A 16109-nucleotide genomic window follows, 5' to 3' on the forward strand; every position below is an offset into this window, starting at 1 on the left:
CATAGGAGAAAAAAAAAAATTGGACAATGAAATGTATTCGTTCATTTTCATTCATTCAGGGACACAGGATTAAGAGACACAATCGAAAAATACAAATGGCAGAAAAACAAAAAACAAACAGTGACTCGGCTGGTACAGCCCCTGCCACTTCCAGCATGCCTTAGGTTTTGTGGTAGTGTCCTAGGAGCATGGATGTCCTTTCAATTAGGGATCGACCGATTATCGGCAAAGCCGATATATCGAGGGCCGATCTGCACTTTCCCGAGATATCGGATTCGGCCACCAAGGTGACCGATATTGCCAATATTTTGGGAAAAGTTGAAGGCATCACCCCCGGTACCGGTGTCCATAGCCGACGGTCGGCTGTCTTGAAATGACAACCGATGTGGCTGAGAAACCGCTCGGCTGTCATTACAAGGAGCGGGAGGGGATGTCCCCCCCTCCCGCGGCTCACCCGGGTCTCCCGTCCCACCGGGAGACCCAGTCAACCAGCCTGCACGGCCACCAAAGAGAAGACCCGATCAAAGCCCCATTTGGCTCTGATCGGGTCTCCATGTAAAAACCCGGAAGTGATGTCATGACATCACTTCCGGGTACTCGGCGCCAAATTCAAAAACATTACAGTATTCAAAACAGCCAAACTTGGCGTTTTGAATGCTTTTAAGTGCAGAGGAGGGGTTTGGGGTCTTTTAGACCTGCAGATCCCTCCAAAAGAGTACCTTTAAAAAAAAAAAAAAAAAAAAAAAAATGTTTTAATGTACAAAAATAAATCGGCCAATACCGATATGCGATGACCAAAATATCGGTATCGGCAATAAAAAAAAAAACGATATCGGTCGATTACTACTTTCTATACTGAGAAAAGTTTAACTGTTTTACTTACTATTTTTCCTAGGTTTTACTTTGTGGATGTTCGGATCTCTCTGATGCCAGCTTTGGCCATAAGGTCATTCAGGCAGCTCTTTGAGGCTGCCCCTATTTCCTTAGGTTTGCTATGTGGGCTTTTTACTGTTGCCCACTTCTCAGTTGAACTGTTTTGGACATCCTAAATATCTCTGAATCTGGGGTCTCTTAATCAAGTCCATGAAACAGATCCTACGGAAAGTACAAAAATTCTTTCTTGGCCTAGTGATACACTTATTTTTTTTTTGTAATTCAGCATCATTTTAGAAAGGGTTAATGTTTTGGTTCCTGTCAAACACCAGTGGCACTACACAAGCAGTCAGGAGTAGAGGTATTGATTCCAATGCACAAGATTCAAAAGTAGATCAGGAGATGGCAGACATCCCAACCTGCAAAAACTAATTTCAGGGAGGTGGCAAAGTCATTTCAGGGAGGGGAGCCCACCCCCCCCCACGCACGCCTGCGCCGCACCCCCCCCCTTTCCAATTTAACACTACCAGAGAATAATAAAATGAAATGTAATCGGTATACCTGGTCACTGGTGCTGGACACTGATGCTGGTACTGGACACTGGTGCTGGTACTGGTCACTGGTGCTGGTCACTGGTGCTTGTACTGGCCTGGTCACTGGTGCTCGTACTGGTCTCTGGTACTGGCCTGGTCACTGGTGCTTGTACTGGCCTGGTCACTGGTGCTCGTACTGGTCTCTGGTACTGGCCTGGTCACTGGTGCTGGTACTGGTCACTGGTGCTCTTACTGGTCTCTGGTACTGGCCTGGTCACTGGTACTGGCCTGGTCACTGGTACTGGCCTGGTCACTGGTACTGGCCTGGTCACTGGTACTGGTACTGGTCACTGGTGCTGGTACTGGTCACTGGTGCTGGTCACTGGTGCTGGTACTGGCCTGGTCACTGGTGCTGGTACTGGCCTGGTCACTGGTGCTGGTACTGGTCCTGGCACTGGCCTGGTCACTGGTGCTGGTACTGGCCTGGTCACTGGTGCTGGCCATTGGTGCTGGTACTGGCCACTGGTGCTGGTACTGGTGCTGGTACTGGCCTGGTAACTGGTGCTGGTACTGGCCTGGTCACTGGTGCTGGTGCTGGTACTGGTCACTGGTGCTGGTACTGGTACTGGCCTGGTCACTGGTGCTGGTCACTGGTGCTGGTACTGGCCTGGTCACTGGTGCTGGTACTGGCCTGGTCACTGGTGCTGGTACTGGCCTGGTCACTGGTGCTGGTACTGGCCTGGCCACTGGTGCTGGTACTGGCCTGGTCACTGGTGCTGGTACTGGCCACTGGTGCTGGCCTGGTAACTGGTGCTGGTTGCTGGTACTGGCCACTGGTGCTGGTGCTGGTACTGGCCTGGTCACTGGTGCTGGTTGCTGGTACTGGCCACTGGTGCTGGTACTAGTCACTGGTGCTGGTCACTTGCTGGTATTGGTCTCAGGTGCTGGCTCTCTGGTGCTGTTCTCAGAATAGGTCACTGTGTCTGTCACAGAGTGGGGTGTCACGATGATTGGTCCCGCGCCAAAATGCCTCCTGGAGTAGAAGATGTGGCTGTAGTAGAGAGCAAAGCCGCTGCTTGCTCTCTGCAGCTCCTCCCACAGGCGGAGTGCATGACTCATATCACTCCACCTGTGAGCCGGATCTACTTCGGCTCCGACGTGATTTCTCTGTGCAGGCTCAGCTTGCTGACAGCTGACACACTCGTCTTCTGCCTGCATCGATGAGTCATCTCATCTGACTCACTGTGACTGACTCACACACAGAGCCGGGATATTGCCCTGAGCTAGCGGGTGTCCGTGAGCTCAGGGCGGAAAGCGGGAGTCTCGCGCGATTTGCGGGAGACTTGAGATGTCTGCAGATGGGTGGTGTGAAATGACAGAACTGCATTAAAGTTTACATGCTGACTCCAAAATCTCCTGCCTAGTTTCTAGTTGCAATTACTCTTATTTATTTCATCTTGACAAAATGCTTCTTTTATGCTTAGAAGCATTGAGATATTGTACAGAGCTGGAAGATCCAACTGCTTCCCTGAACTATGTGCATATAGTTTGAGAGTTGTACAGTTTGGAAATTAACAAAAAGTAAATAAAAATGCCATAAAAAAATTAAATTAAGGTGGAAGTTTAAAAAAGTATTGAGAGAAATACAGGATATGTTTAGAACATAATTACTTAATTCTTATAGTAAAGTGTGTGAAATCCCTAACCACAAACTTCTCTTGCTCATTTCAACCTGTTAAATATGTTGGTTATGTGTTAAGATGAGGAACTGAGAAGTTGAGGAATTTAGAATTTAGCTTTACTTGCTTAGAACAGCATACATGTGTGAGAACAGCATTGCAGGAGAGAGCAGAGAACAAAAATGTCCTTCCTGTGCAGAATATACACGCAAATATAAACACACAGATGCTAGTATATCACTACAGGGCCATTTATAAAGTGCATAATACATGCTGTTGCACTCCCAAGAAAATATACTGTACCATTAAAGGGTTTGGTTTTATCGGCTTGATAAATGCAAAAAAAAAAAAAAAGTTCATTCTGCCAGAAATCCAGTGCTGTCCTGTACAGCTTACCGCTTAAAGTGGAACTTCCCTTTCCTAATCAACGTGGACTATTTTTAATCCTCATGCTGCAAGCATTTGTAAATAGATAGGAAAGTATATTATAGTTACTTTCTTTAAGCTTTTTTTTTTTTTACATCTATTCAGTTACTTCTGTTTTTTGGTCAAGGCAAATTAAGTCATACATCCCAGGAACCCTCAAGAGAAGGGGTTTGCTCAGCTAGGCACACCCTCCTGTATACATGCCTAAACCAAGGGCAGATGATTCCAGGAAGTAAATGCTACAGGAATCATCTGCCATTACTCAAGTTGGCCACGTTCAGAAATTCTAAGGGCAATAAGTGTTTTTTCAACAAAATAAAGCATGGAGACATTGATAGATTGGGGGTGGGGGGGGGGGTTGCTTTCAATAATAAAAATTAATTAAAAATGGTGTTTTTGATTTTTGGTGTTCAGATGCAGTGAAGATCCACTTTAAGATTCTTTAAAACAATGTCAGAACCCTTTTCAACCCAGCTGGAAAATCACATTTACATCAGCATCTCATGATGCAATGTGTGGTGTCCCAATCATATTGCCTTTTTGAGTTGTGGTGAGGCATATTATAAATAAATGCTTTTACTCTGAGCATTCTGACCCTAAGGGCTCATGCACAAGGTCAATCCACCAACTGAGCTTTGTGGAGGCAGCTCACAGAAGGCGACTTGGTACTCATATGCTGTACAGACTTACTTGCACAGCGAAGTTTCACAGGTAAGCAGAGAGGGGGGGCAAAGAACCAGGCGCACAGGTTCTGCGTTTAGGTCTATGCACCCATCCCTGCATACCTGTCAATTTGATGCGAGTAAGTCTGTATAGCTGATGTGTACCTATTCACTTTCTATGTATTATCTGCATGCAGCTTAGCTATAGTAAAAAAAAAAAAAAAAAAAAAAAAAAAAGGGATTCTTTCGTTTTTTTGGCTGTAAGTTTTTGGAAAAAGCAGAGGCCAGGTTAAGTAAACTGCTCTGGCCATTGCACAGGGCTGAGCGCATGTATGAAAAGATATATTCTTCTGCCTTATGATTAATTCACTTTAGACCTAAAAGTTATTTGATAGTTCCAATAAAATAATTTATTAGTTGTTACTAGCTTTCACAATAAAATTATAAAAAAGGAAGAGGAAGTTGAAAAAAAAAAAAAAAAACCATACTGTAAGGGAATTAATATTTTCTACCAATAACAGCATCTTTACTAAATAGATAAAACAACTCTAATGCCATGGCCAACACACAGTACACATCCTCTGTAACAACGGCCAACCAAAACAGTTTCTTCTAGTAGACAGAAATAAGGAGCTTAGTTTCCAATTTAGATACCCTGCAATGAAAAGACAACAGTAGTAAGGTCGAAAAGCTACCATGGCTGAACGGTGCAACAAGTGGTAGTAATGTTTAGGCAGAAAGCCTCCCAGGAAACATATACCCTCAATGCAAGTAGTATACATTCCTTGCAATCATCCTTGGGCGCATGTAAGGGGGACTAGGACTGGCTATGTGTTTATGCCATAATTGCTAGAGACCCCACCCTGCTTCTTTTTGGATGGGACAGCTACCCACCTGCTAGTAGGTGGAATCCCTTTGCCTTATTGTGTCCTAGCTCCTGGCCATAGGCCTGCTCAGTCTCACTACATCATTGGCTATAAGCCTTGATATTTAAGAATAAAGGAATGTCCACACCAGCGTCGGCCGGTCCATAAGGGGCACTGCCCCTCTCTAATTGGCTTCAAAAAGGTTGGGCTCAGGGTGCAGAGCACTGTGCCCCGAACCCACCCACTTGTGACATTAGCGAATCAATATTTGCTATTGTCTTCCGGCTTCTCCTCCCAGCCAATCAGGACAGGAGGTGGATCTTAAGACCGGATTAGCCAGGAGGAGAAGCCGGGGAAACCGCATCCTGAATGGGGTAAGTAAGGGCCTGGCGGAGGGGGGGGGGTTGCTTGCCGCCCCCCCCCCCTTCCCCCCAAAGAAAAATGGAGCACCAGCTGTCACTGGTCCACACATGAAATATATATTCTGCACTTTACTGTAGCTTTCAAAGATGGCCCGACTTCCAATATCCCATAAACATACTGGCAGAACTCTTCAGTGGTGAAGGCAATACTCAGGAGAAAAAATAAGGTAGCTGACATTTGGGCACAGATTTGGGCCAGCACATAATTTGTAAGCAATTTTCCCTTTTACACCTCCTCTCTTTTTAGGAGCACTACAGAACTGGGACCACTTCCCCATGTGTACCAAGTCCATGGCATACAGCTTCGTTCACAGAGTCTAATCAAGGTGCTTTTCGTTTGCTATAGTGATCTATAGCTCTGCCCAACCAGGCATGATCCCTGATGACACACTAATTTCTAGGTGTAAAAGTACTCACATCAGTGGACTCTGGCCTAGCCTAAAAGGCCTTTTACATTCTGCTCACAGACCACAGCCGACCGCAAAATAGTCAAGGCAACCACTGCTGTTCCTTCTGGGTGTTAAATTGTCTCATCTGGGGTTTCAGCCCTGTTAGGTGCCCTTGGCAGCGATGACTTCCGAAAAGCTCTGGGGTGTTGGTTTCCCATGCCCCAACTCACTATCCTAGTATTTATATGGGCATTTACTTCACCCATTACATCACTAGAGGAAAGTTTCCTTTAAAAGGGACCCAACAAGTAATTGCCACTTTCCCTATACCAGACTGTATTGGGAACAGAGCCACCTAGTGGCAGACTAGCTAACTGCACCTGCTAACATACATACTTCCCTATAAGCAAGTACTCAGTGCACTGTGCAGTCCTGTCTAGCCTCAGCAGCTTTTAGCTGCTGAAATCTCATGCACACCCAGTATGCATGAGGCCTTAAAGTGGTGGCTATTGCAATGCTTTGACAAACATTGTCAAAAAAGTGTTCTTTTCCTGATTGAATAAGACATGTTTTTGACAAGTGAATACAGTTTATGGTTTTTATATCAACTACAGGGGTGCATTAATAAGTTTATGAACTATGCAAAAAGGCATCATTGATGTAAAAGAGTTAGGGCATCATTTCTCACCTCCAGTAGAGGCAGCACCTTCCCAGTGGCAGTCTCTCATGTCTTGAACGTACGACCGATAACTTGCTTCAATGCATTTCTCCTGTGCAGCTTTTAGAATGGTGTCAATTACTTTAGAATATCTGTCATATGGTGAGCCCCATGATTCATTAGCCATAATATCACACACAGCCTGAATGGTGACATTGGTCGTTTTCACACCCTAAGAAAGGTGAAAAGAATACATTTATGTTAATATTTATAGATTTACAGGTTTATTCAATAAAGCAATATAAAGAACAATGGAAATGTTCAGCAACTAACTGAAACCAGAGGTCACATAAATCGCAGTTATATCAGCAGGATGGGTTCAGATTTGTTGCTACTGGCATATTTGCTTTTTATCATACTAAATAAAGTTCATAATTAAATATGTACATAAAGGAAGCCATATTTGCTCATTACAGTACATATATTGCAAAGCTACACAACGGTTGTGCTTTACTTGCAAGTCTGAGTTGTTTGACTTTTTAAAAGCAATTATACTCTGTGGCCGATAGCTTACCAACATTCCAGGTTGATCAAAACAATATATATGTGCACATTTTTACAGTTCATTTTCTTTCAAAAAGCCTGTGCTTCAAAGGTCACTTGCCCTCTATGGAGAAACAATTGACTCTTTACACAGGTCCAACACACCTTTTGTTTAGTCAGACCTATAGCTCTTTATTCAGCAATTAAATGCTCCCTGTGTTGATTGAATTGATTTTTTATTTGATTTGGGACCTCTAGCTCTGGCATGGAGAACGTTTTTTTAAAACACATATTTATATTTATATTTAGAAAAAAAAAAAAAAAAGGATGTAAAGATTATGTGTTTCCTTTAAACCTTGGGTGATATATTATGGAAATGTTAACAGACATCTTTTGGTTGCATTGTGGTGTTCTCCTGCTGTTCTTCTCACCTATCCGTTGGCTACAAAACAGGACTGGTTTGCACAATTTGGAGTGGAGGAAAGCAAAAAGGGTGAAAAACCTTGGAGTGCTCTGTTTTTTTCTCTCGTACTGTATATAGAACCTCTGGTTTTAAAGGACTGCTTCATTGTATCTCGCTAACCACAGTATGGGGGGCCCTAGATGGGCATATATATATATAACAAAAAAAACAGAGTGAGGAGTCTGTGTGGCCTTAAACCTGCAGAAAACACACCACAATGTGGTCTGCAACTGTGCCAACCAGCAGAAATGTTAAAAGGGAAGTATCAGTCCCATCAAAAATATATCTACTGACAAGTTTAATAAGCATGTGTGCAATTAGTGCTTTAAGCCTCTAAGTTCTTATTGCTCCTTTGGAAATCTCTCTGTATGACCTAACCCTTGGTTTATCCTCCAAACGGCTACTAAACTGCCAGAATTGACTATGTGTGGTCTGATTTTTGGTGCGAACCATCAAAATAGCATATCTAGCTTGCTTATATCATCATACTGTCACCAGTGCAGTTTAGCATCATCACATACCTGGTGTCTTGGTGATTAAGGACACGGATTGGTGACAGTATGTAAAATAAATATATATCATTTTTAAATTAAATAAACTTTTTCTGTTTTATTACATGTTTTTTTTACATACTGTGACCAGAGCAATACAGTGTTACCATAGTAACCATGTACTATTCTAGGGAGTTGATCAGGATTTTTTTTTAACACGGTAGGATTGCTTAGAACAGTGATCGCCGTTGTAAATAAGCAACCATTTTTGTTATTAAATAAATCCATTTATTCAGTGTGTTCTATTGAAAATCACTGTGATTAGCCACAGCTAACCACATAGTACAGATGGGCTGTGGTGGTTCCTGTCTGTACTATGTGATCACTGTGACTAATCACAGATCAACACAATAGTATGAATGGGAACCATCCATTGTGCGCAATTGTCATGTGATCTGCTCTGACTGGTAACAGCTAAAACATGATACCAGTGGCGGCCCGATACACTGATCTGTGTTCCGCTGTGTCCAGTGGACACAGCAGGTGACAGATGGGCCCAACAGCATGGCATAAAGCACAATCCTGGGAGGACATCATATGTGAGAGCTCCTGCCAGACTGTCATATTACAATAGGCCAGGCAAGAAGCAGTTAAAGAATAATTCCAGGCATCGGTATGTTATATGTAACACCCTCCTATTCAGGTGCTAGGTAAAAGCATTGGGTTGCTTTCCTGCTTATCAGGGAGCAGGATTTCTAGTTAGGCCTGTTGCATGTGTCCAGGTGTGATTAACTTGGTCTCAGGGAGTGTCCCCACTGTATCCAATAGGGGAGCCTTTTGGACAGTGGAGGAAACCCAGCCAGTAACCCACAGGCTTTTGTGGCAGTCCCAGTGGGAGGGCACAACAGCAGTGCATCCTGGGATTGACCATAAAAGCCAATGTGACAGGGGTCTTTGGGCGGAAAGCCAGGTCCCAGGAGGAGGGTGACGGCTGTCTCTCCTCCTGTCAGGTTGGAAAGTGGTCACAGGCAGTTGGCCTAGTGGACCAGAGTGTGAAGCTGAGCTGTGAGGTCCATGAGAAACTGACAGCGCAGCAGTGGCAGAGATTCCTGTGAAAAACAGTGTCTGTGAGTACCAGGGAGCTTGCCAGCGGTCTGCCCAGGAAGGGGACCACTCCAGGGAAAGTCAGTGGACAAGAATCAGCACACACAGTGGGTCAGAAAGGGGGTGCCAAGTTTGACCCTGAAGAGAAGCTAAAGTACAGTTCATCAATTAAATCTTCACCTCAGTGGCAAAGTGAAACAGTGGCCTTGTCGCATCCTCTGCAGATAGTTGTCCTCAAGTTGTGCATAGCTACTAGATGGAGTACCCCACTCCCTTCCCCATCCCATTATAAAATAGATACACAAAATCCAAATCCCCTGGACTGTTCATTGACTGAGCCAATTTTAAAGTGAGGAATATTTTACAGACTATTGCTACGGGTAACCCAGGGGAATCCACTTAAAGCGGCTCCTACGGGGGGCAGTGCTACATATATATAGTTTTATTGGTTGTCCAATGTATATGACATACCTGCCGAATGCCCCTGGAAGCTGGAAATCACTGAAGTATATGCAACTTCAGTGATACCCATTTGCTTCTTGGTCCAGTGGCAGGTGGCTGCTCTCCTGCATTGTGAGTACAGGAGGTCAGCCACTCGACACGGATACCATTTAGAGATTGCTTTGCATCTTCTGAATGAAGAGGCAGGGCAGTGACAGCAAGTTCTTTATTTCATTCAATTGGGGTTGGGTTAGTGGTTTACAGATGGAAAATCACATTGTTTTGTTTTCACTTCAGCTCATTGAAAGTAACAAGAACACTGCATTTCTAGCAAGACCAACAGATATGTTCTGTAATTATTAAAATTGTTCTTAGCCGGAAACATTATGCATCCACCTTAGTGAAGGTGTAATAACCCTATGGGAACTGCAAAGTCCAATGGATAAGCCTATGTCTATACAGAAAGGTAACATAGGTGTATTGGGGAATTCCTTAGATGCTGTATAATCCAATTACTATGTGGATCGGCAGTCCATAAAATTTGGTATCATAATGAACAAAACCTCTGAAATAGGGACTCAAAAGAGAAAGGTTTTTCAGCTCCTATAAACTGCAATAGAACTATGACAGATGAACGTCCATGTGGATCTCTGCTGGTGGATATTACTCCAGGATAACCCTGTATGCACATCAGCAGTTTCTCCTGGGTGATCTGTAACCAGCTTATCCATCTCTCCGCATAGCTTGCCACCTTGCTGGGGATACCATGAGTTGCGTTTTGGGTGTTGATTACGTCAACGCATTTCGCAATGCTATTGCGTATTATCGACTGGACATCTGGTGGTTATCTAAGGGTTCCTTTTAAGCCTGTATCCACATTGGATAGAGCCACCCTATACGATTTTCTCCTAAAGGAATAGCTTTTTGTTTTTCTTCTGCTGTGTCTATACTGTCAAAGGCAAGGATTATTGTGAATCATCTATACAAGTATATTGTATCTACAGTGAAACCGTTAAGCTTGTATTTGATATATTCTAACATACTAGGAGGAGAGGGAGGGGGATGAAAGGCGGGGGGAGGGGAGAAAAAGAATAAAGAAATGGAGGTGGAGGAGCAAGAAGGACAAGACAGATGACCGAGGCTATTACAGGAATAGCTATAAAGGGGGTGATGTGTATTTCTCACTTTCCATTCACATCATTATTTACAATTCTACTCTTGGTCACCAAAATAGCCTCTTTCCTCCCTGTCTCTATACAGGGAATACTTTTTTTGCTGTATGTTTGCTAGGCTATGCTGACAACACCATATACTGTAGGTGTAGACGTTATTGGGTATATCATTTTTTAAATAAGCCTCGATCGCTGGTCCTTATATATCGAGTCGCAGGATCACAAGTGATCCGTTCTGTAGGCATTGGTAGAATAACCTGGATTGGAAAATACCACTGTGTTATTGTACTGGTATATGTTGGGCAAGTGATGGCATTCGTATTAGGAGATGAAATAGATCAGGAGATAAAATTATCCTTTCAAAAAGATTTGACTTTGGCCTTTGGACAAGAGGAAATAGTTTTAAAGAACACAAAAATTGCTGACCAAACATTTAAATAGGAAATTGGATGTTTCCTTTTTGAAAACCTAATGAACAGAAGATAAGCCCGAGGTGATTACAAGATAAGCCTGAGGTGATTACGAGATAAGGTGCTACCAGTAGAACATTTACAAAATGACAGGATTCCTCCCTAAATGGAAGACATTATGCATAGAACATGGAGTAGGTGTGATGAGGTTGATAGTGGAGGTGGAAAGGATACAATTAACAGAATTAACCAAGCAAGGTTTAGATCCCTTTAAAAAGACACAGACAAATTTCAGAAAGAATATTCAATTTCTCAAAAAGAAGATAGAACACAACATAGCCCTAAAGTGACGAAACAATCTAAATTTAGACGTAATCTGGATGATTGGGAAAAAGGAGAATTATTTGATCTTACAATTCACCGCAATAGGAGTAGATCTAGGAGGAGAGCCTTTCGTTCCACATCACGTTCTAAAGATGGTCGATCACAAAAGTGACACAGACAAGGAGACTAACCCCAGAGCAGTTACTTTTTTAGAACGAGGGAGGGGAGGTAGAAGGGAATATCGAAGCGTATCCCCCAAGCACCAGGCCCTACTGCAAACAGAACACAGAACAAACAAAAGCAAAAAGACCAAGACCGAAGAACAGGGAAGGAAGGGACAGGAACAAGGAGTCAGAGAAATCAGAGGGACTAGAAATTATGGTTGCTTCGGCAACAGATATGAAAGTAATCAATCGAACATCCCCCTGGCCCCCGAGACACATTCACTTGTTACAACAAGGGATGTCCTTCTCCCCGATAAACTATATGGATTAGATTACGGTCTATAAAGATATTGCCTTGTTTCTTCGTAAAGTCTATCTGCGCTCCCTATATACTAGGAGAGATATACCTGATGGCCATGATATGATGATAGAGGAAAATTATAAAAAGATGTTGCAGAGTCTAAATTCCATATTAGAGGAAAAAACGAGGAGACATTTAATATATGACCCCTCCTGTAACGGAACAGGGCACCCCTGACCAGGTACCTCCATTGACAGATGCTCCTAGTGCTTTCCAAGGGCTCCAAGCACTCCACCAGACACCGTAACCACTTCAGACCCCATGAACCGCTGCTGGTTGGTTAGGGTCTCGCAATCTCCTACCCACCCTGGACCTATGACAAGGCTCCAGGTTCCTGTGGGTGAACCTCCTTTCCCCAGAGAGTTCAGCAGAACAAGCTCTTACACAAGCTCTTACAAGAGCTCAGTGATTCTCTATGGGAGTATGGAAGACCATAGCAATCCCTTGCAGCAGATTCCCCCAATAAGAGACAGGACTCTAGATGAGGGTGAAGGAACTCTAGAACAACTTTATTGAACAGACTTATATACAGTTTTAACCCACAAGGTACCACCCAGGTGGACCTTGTTGAAGACTGTACTCAACATTCACCATCCAATGGGAACAGAGTTTTACACTCTCATACAGTGTACACAAAAATATACAATGTGGGACAATCCCCCCTCCCCCTTAGCATCCAATCCACATATCTTTATACATCCCATAATATGTTTCTCTTAAGGCAGACAGACAGAACAATGGGAGGTCATTAGCACTTAACAATGAGACAGGGCAATCCACATTCCCTCCTCAATACACAACAAAAGGAACCTGTCTGACATTGAAAGATATGTAATATACACAGCATTTAGGAATTACAGATTTCGTGGCAAATGGGAATAAATCTTTATATTCCTATATGGAGATTTTGCTGGCAAATATGACCGTCCCATCTGAAGCAATTTAAACCATTAATTATCTGTTTTTACTCATAGTGACGGTGAATACCGTCACACCTCCTATCACAGAACAGCCAGTCTTAAAATCAAATCTACACGAATGCCACCATTAGGGAAAAACAAATGGCTTAGCCTCTTTTTAGAGATGGTACAGACATATCTAAATATGGTAGACTGGACAAAAAGAGGACCTGACAACCTCTCACGGGAAGAACGACAAGCGATGAGAGAACTGAACAAAGCCAAGAGTATGGTTACAAAACTAAGAGACAAAAGGGTAAAATGTCATCCTAATGGACGAGAAACTAGAAAAAAGGTCAAACAACCTATAAAAAGCTAGATCAGAATCCCTTCCCAAAAGTAAACGGCAGAACTAAATGGAAAAAAAAAACGCAAAAGAAGCAAACTTACTTAGCAGGAGTTTGATTATTTGTACATCATAAATCTTTGAATCCACCAGGAAAGACAATTGTATCGGCAATAAAAGGCCCAATGAAAAAGATCTGGATATATCTAGATTCCCTCTTAAAAGATATAGTAAAAAACTTAAAATCATACGTTCAGGACACAAGGGATGTCCTAGAGAAAATAATCCGATTTCAAAATTGGTGGTGATGTGTGGTTGGTCGGGGTGGATGTAAAGTCCATATATACCTCAATCCCACATCCATGGGGATTGAGAGAGATGGGAACATTCTTAGAACAACATTACCCTGAATGTGGCCACCAAAATGAATTTTTGGAGGACATACTAGCCTTTGCCCCGGAAAATAAACTACTTTCAGTTTATGTCCAAATATTGTAAACAGATTGAAGGCACATGGATGGGAGCATCATGGGCCCCAGCATATGCCTGCCTTCACCTAGGATTGTGGGAGGAGGAAGTAGTGTATGTCGCCCCCAGATATACCTAGACCACGTGCATACGTGGCTAAGGAACATCGATGACGTACTAGTCATATGGAGGGGAGATGTTGAGACCCTCCATAAATTAATTAATATCGTGAACATCAATGAACGTAATATCCACCTGACTTCTGTCTTTGATAGGAAACAAATCTTTTTCAGATCTATGGATAGCATGACACTCTGGTTACATGCACGTTACAAAAAGAAACAGCGGCTAACACCTTACTCAGGGCAGGCAGTAACCATCCCAAATGGCTGAAGGATGAGATTCCAGTAGGCCAATTTCTTTGCATTAATAAAACGCAACTGTACAAAGTCGGTTGACTATGTCCAAAAGAGTAATGATCTCTACAAAGAGAAAGAGGTTACTCACACAAGCAACCTAAAAAAGCGAAGAAAAGAATAGCAGGACGCGATAGAAACAAATCTCCTTAAAAGGAAAATGAGAGAGAGACCGAACAAGAGGGCTCGAACCCGATAAGAATTACCCAATTTGGAGCACAGTGAGATACAGTAGAAAAAAAAAAGAATACAGAAGCATTGGGGGGGATTTTAACCAACACTCCAGGACTAGCAAATATAGTGGGCCCAACCCCCAAGTTAGTGGCACACAGATCCAAAAACTTGAAACATTTTAATTAAATCTAAATTTACTAAGGAACCTGAAACAACATGGCTATCACAGTCAAATTTGCCCATATGTAGACAGAACCAACATGTTTAAGTATGCCTCAGGGGCAGTGGCGTACCTAGAGCATTTGGCACCCGGGGCGGATCCTATATCTGGCACCCCCCCCCCCCAACTTTAAAATGTAAACACACCCACAAAAATTTGTAATGTTTTCAAGAATATTTATTGCACACATTTCACAGCCCCACATCACAGTGCCCCATGCAGTCTGCCCCCCCCCCCCGTCTCTCTATGGTCAGAGACTGCAGACATGATACAGGAGAAGGTCAGAGACTACGGACTTGATACAGGAGATGGTCAGAGACTGCAGACTAGGGATGATCGAACGGTTCGGGTCGGCCATCGGTTCGACCCGAACATTGACTGTTCGAGGTTCGGTCGAATTTAGAACTTTTTGCTGAAAAAGTTCGGAATTCGGCAACCAGAACCGACCAAAATGCAATGGGCCAGGAAATGGGCTTTAAAAGCCTGTGATTGGACCAGAACCATTAGTAAAAGCCAATTGAGGGGGCAGGAGAATGCTAGAAATGTGATTGGAGTGACTAGGGGGGTCCAGAGGCCAATCATTAGTGAATACGCCCCCCAATATATAAGATAGCCCCTGCCAAATTTCTACCATTTTAATACAGGGACATGGAAGAGAGTGGAAGCAGTTCTGTTACTTCTGCTTCAAAAAAGTGTAATTTAGCAATTATTAGTGTGAGGAAAGGGATATCTAGTGTAGTTAGGGTGCTATTTTCCACTATAGTTAGCTTCAAAAATCAAGTTTCTGTAGGGAAAGTGTTAAGTGCCCGGGTGCCTGTAGTGTAGTGTAGGGTGAACTGACACTGACTGCTATGGCAGGGTGACCAAACCCTTCCATTTCAGGGTGACCGCTATAGAGAAAAGCTTGTTTTCTCTTATGTGACTTTCAGAGCAGCGATATGGCTTCTCTCCGGTCAGCCTGCTTTTTGCTGCAGGCGTTTATAGGGCTTTAGGACATGTTTGGAGTCAGGCATGACATCTGAACTTGTGTATAGGGGTATATATATACACACACACACACACACGTATGTATATATACACCTACACATATATAGGTGTGAAAATAGCAGAACCCTATGCTTGCGCTAATGAAATAATTAACAGGCATATGGGTCCGCTCCTATCACACCTATATGTGTGTACGTGTATAAATACATATAAGTGTGTGTGTGTATATATACCCCTATACACAAGTTCAGATGTTTTGCCTGCCTCCAAAGACCCCCAAAAAATGCCCAAAAAAACGCCTGCGCCAAAAAAAAAAAACGCCCAGGTGTGTTATTGCAGGCGTTTTTTTGGGGCATTTTTTTGGGGTCTTTGGAGTCAGGCATGACATCTGAACTTGTGTATAGGGGTATATATACAGACACACACGTATGTCTATATACACCTACACATATATTTTTTTTTCAATAATTTTTTTCAATAATTGGCTCTCTATCAAAAATGACAATTTTTAATAACTTTTTTTTTGTGTGATTAATAGTCCCTGGGGCATGACCCAGAACCCTAGGCACTTTTTAGGGGCATTTATTGGGTTTTAGGGCTTCAAAATGGGTTTTTTGA

The 16109-nt window shown here is 43.0% G+C and overlaps 1 protein-coding gene across 1 annotated transcript in view; it reads right to left on the reverse strand.

Annotated features, from left to right (window-relative positions):
* The window catches only part of LOC309550965 (putative serine protease K12H4.7), a 111303-nt gene that overhangs the window by 24276 nt on the left and 70918 nt on the right, over window positions 1–16109 (reverse strand). The window contains exon 6 of the mRNA XM_082251379.1: window positions 6539–6740. Within this exon, the coding sequence (XP_082107505.1) occupies window positions 6539–6740 (202 nt within the window). The remainder of the gene's footprint in view (window positions 1–6538; window positions 6741–16109) is intronic.

The sequence above is a fragment of the Pelophylax lessonae genome, assembly GCF_965119305.1.
Source record: "Pelophylax lessonae genome assembly, chromosome: 3".
Lineage (NCBI taxonomy): Eukaryota > Metazoa > Chordata > Amphibia > Anura > Ranidae > Pelophylax > Pelophylax lessonae.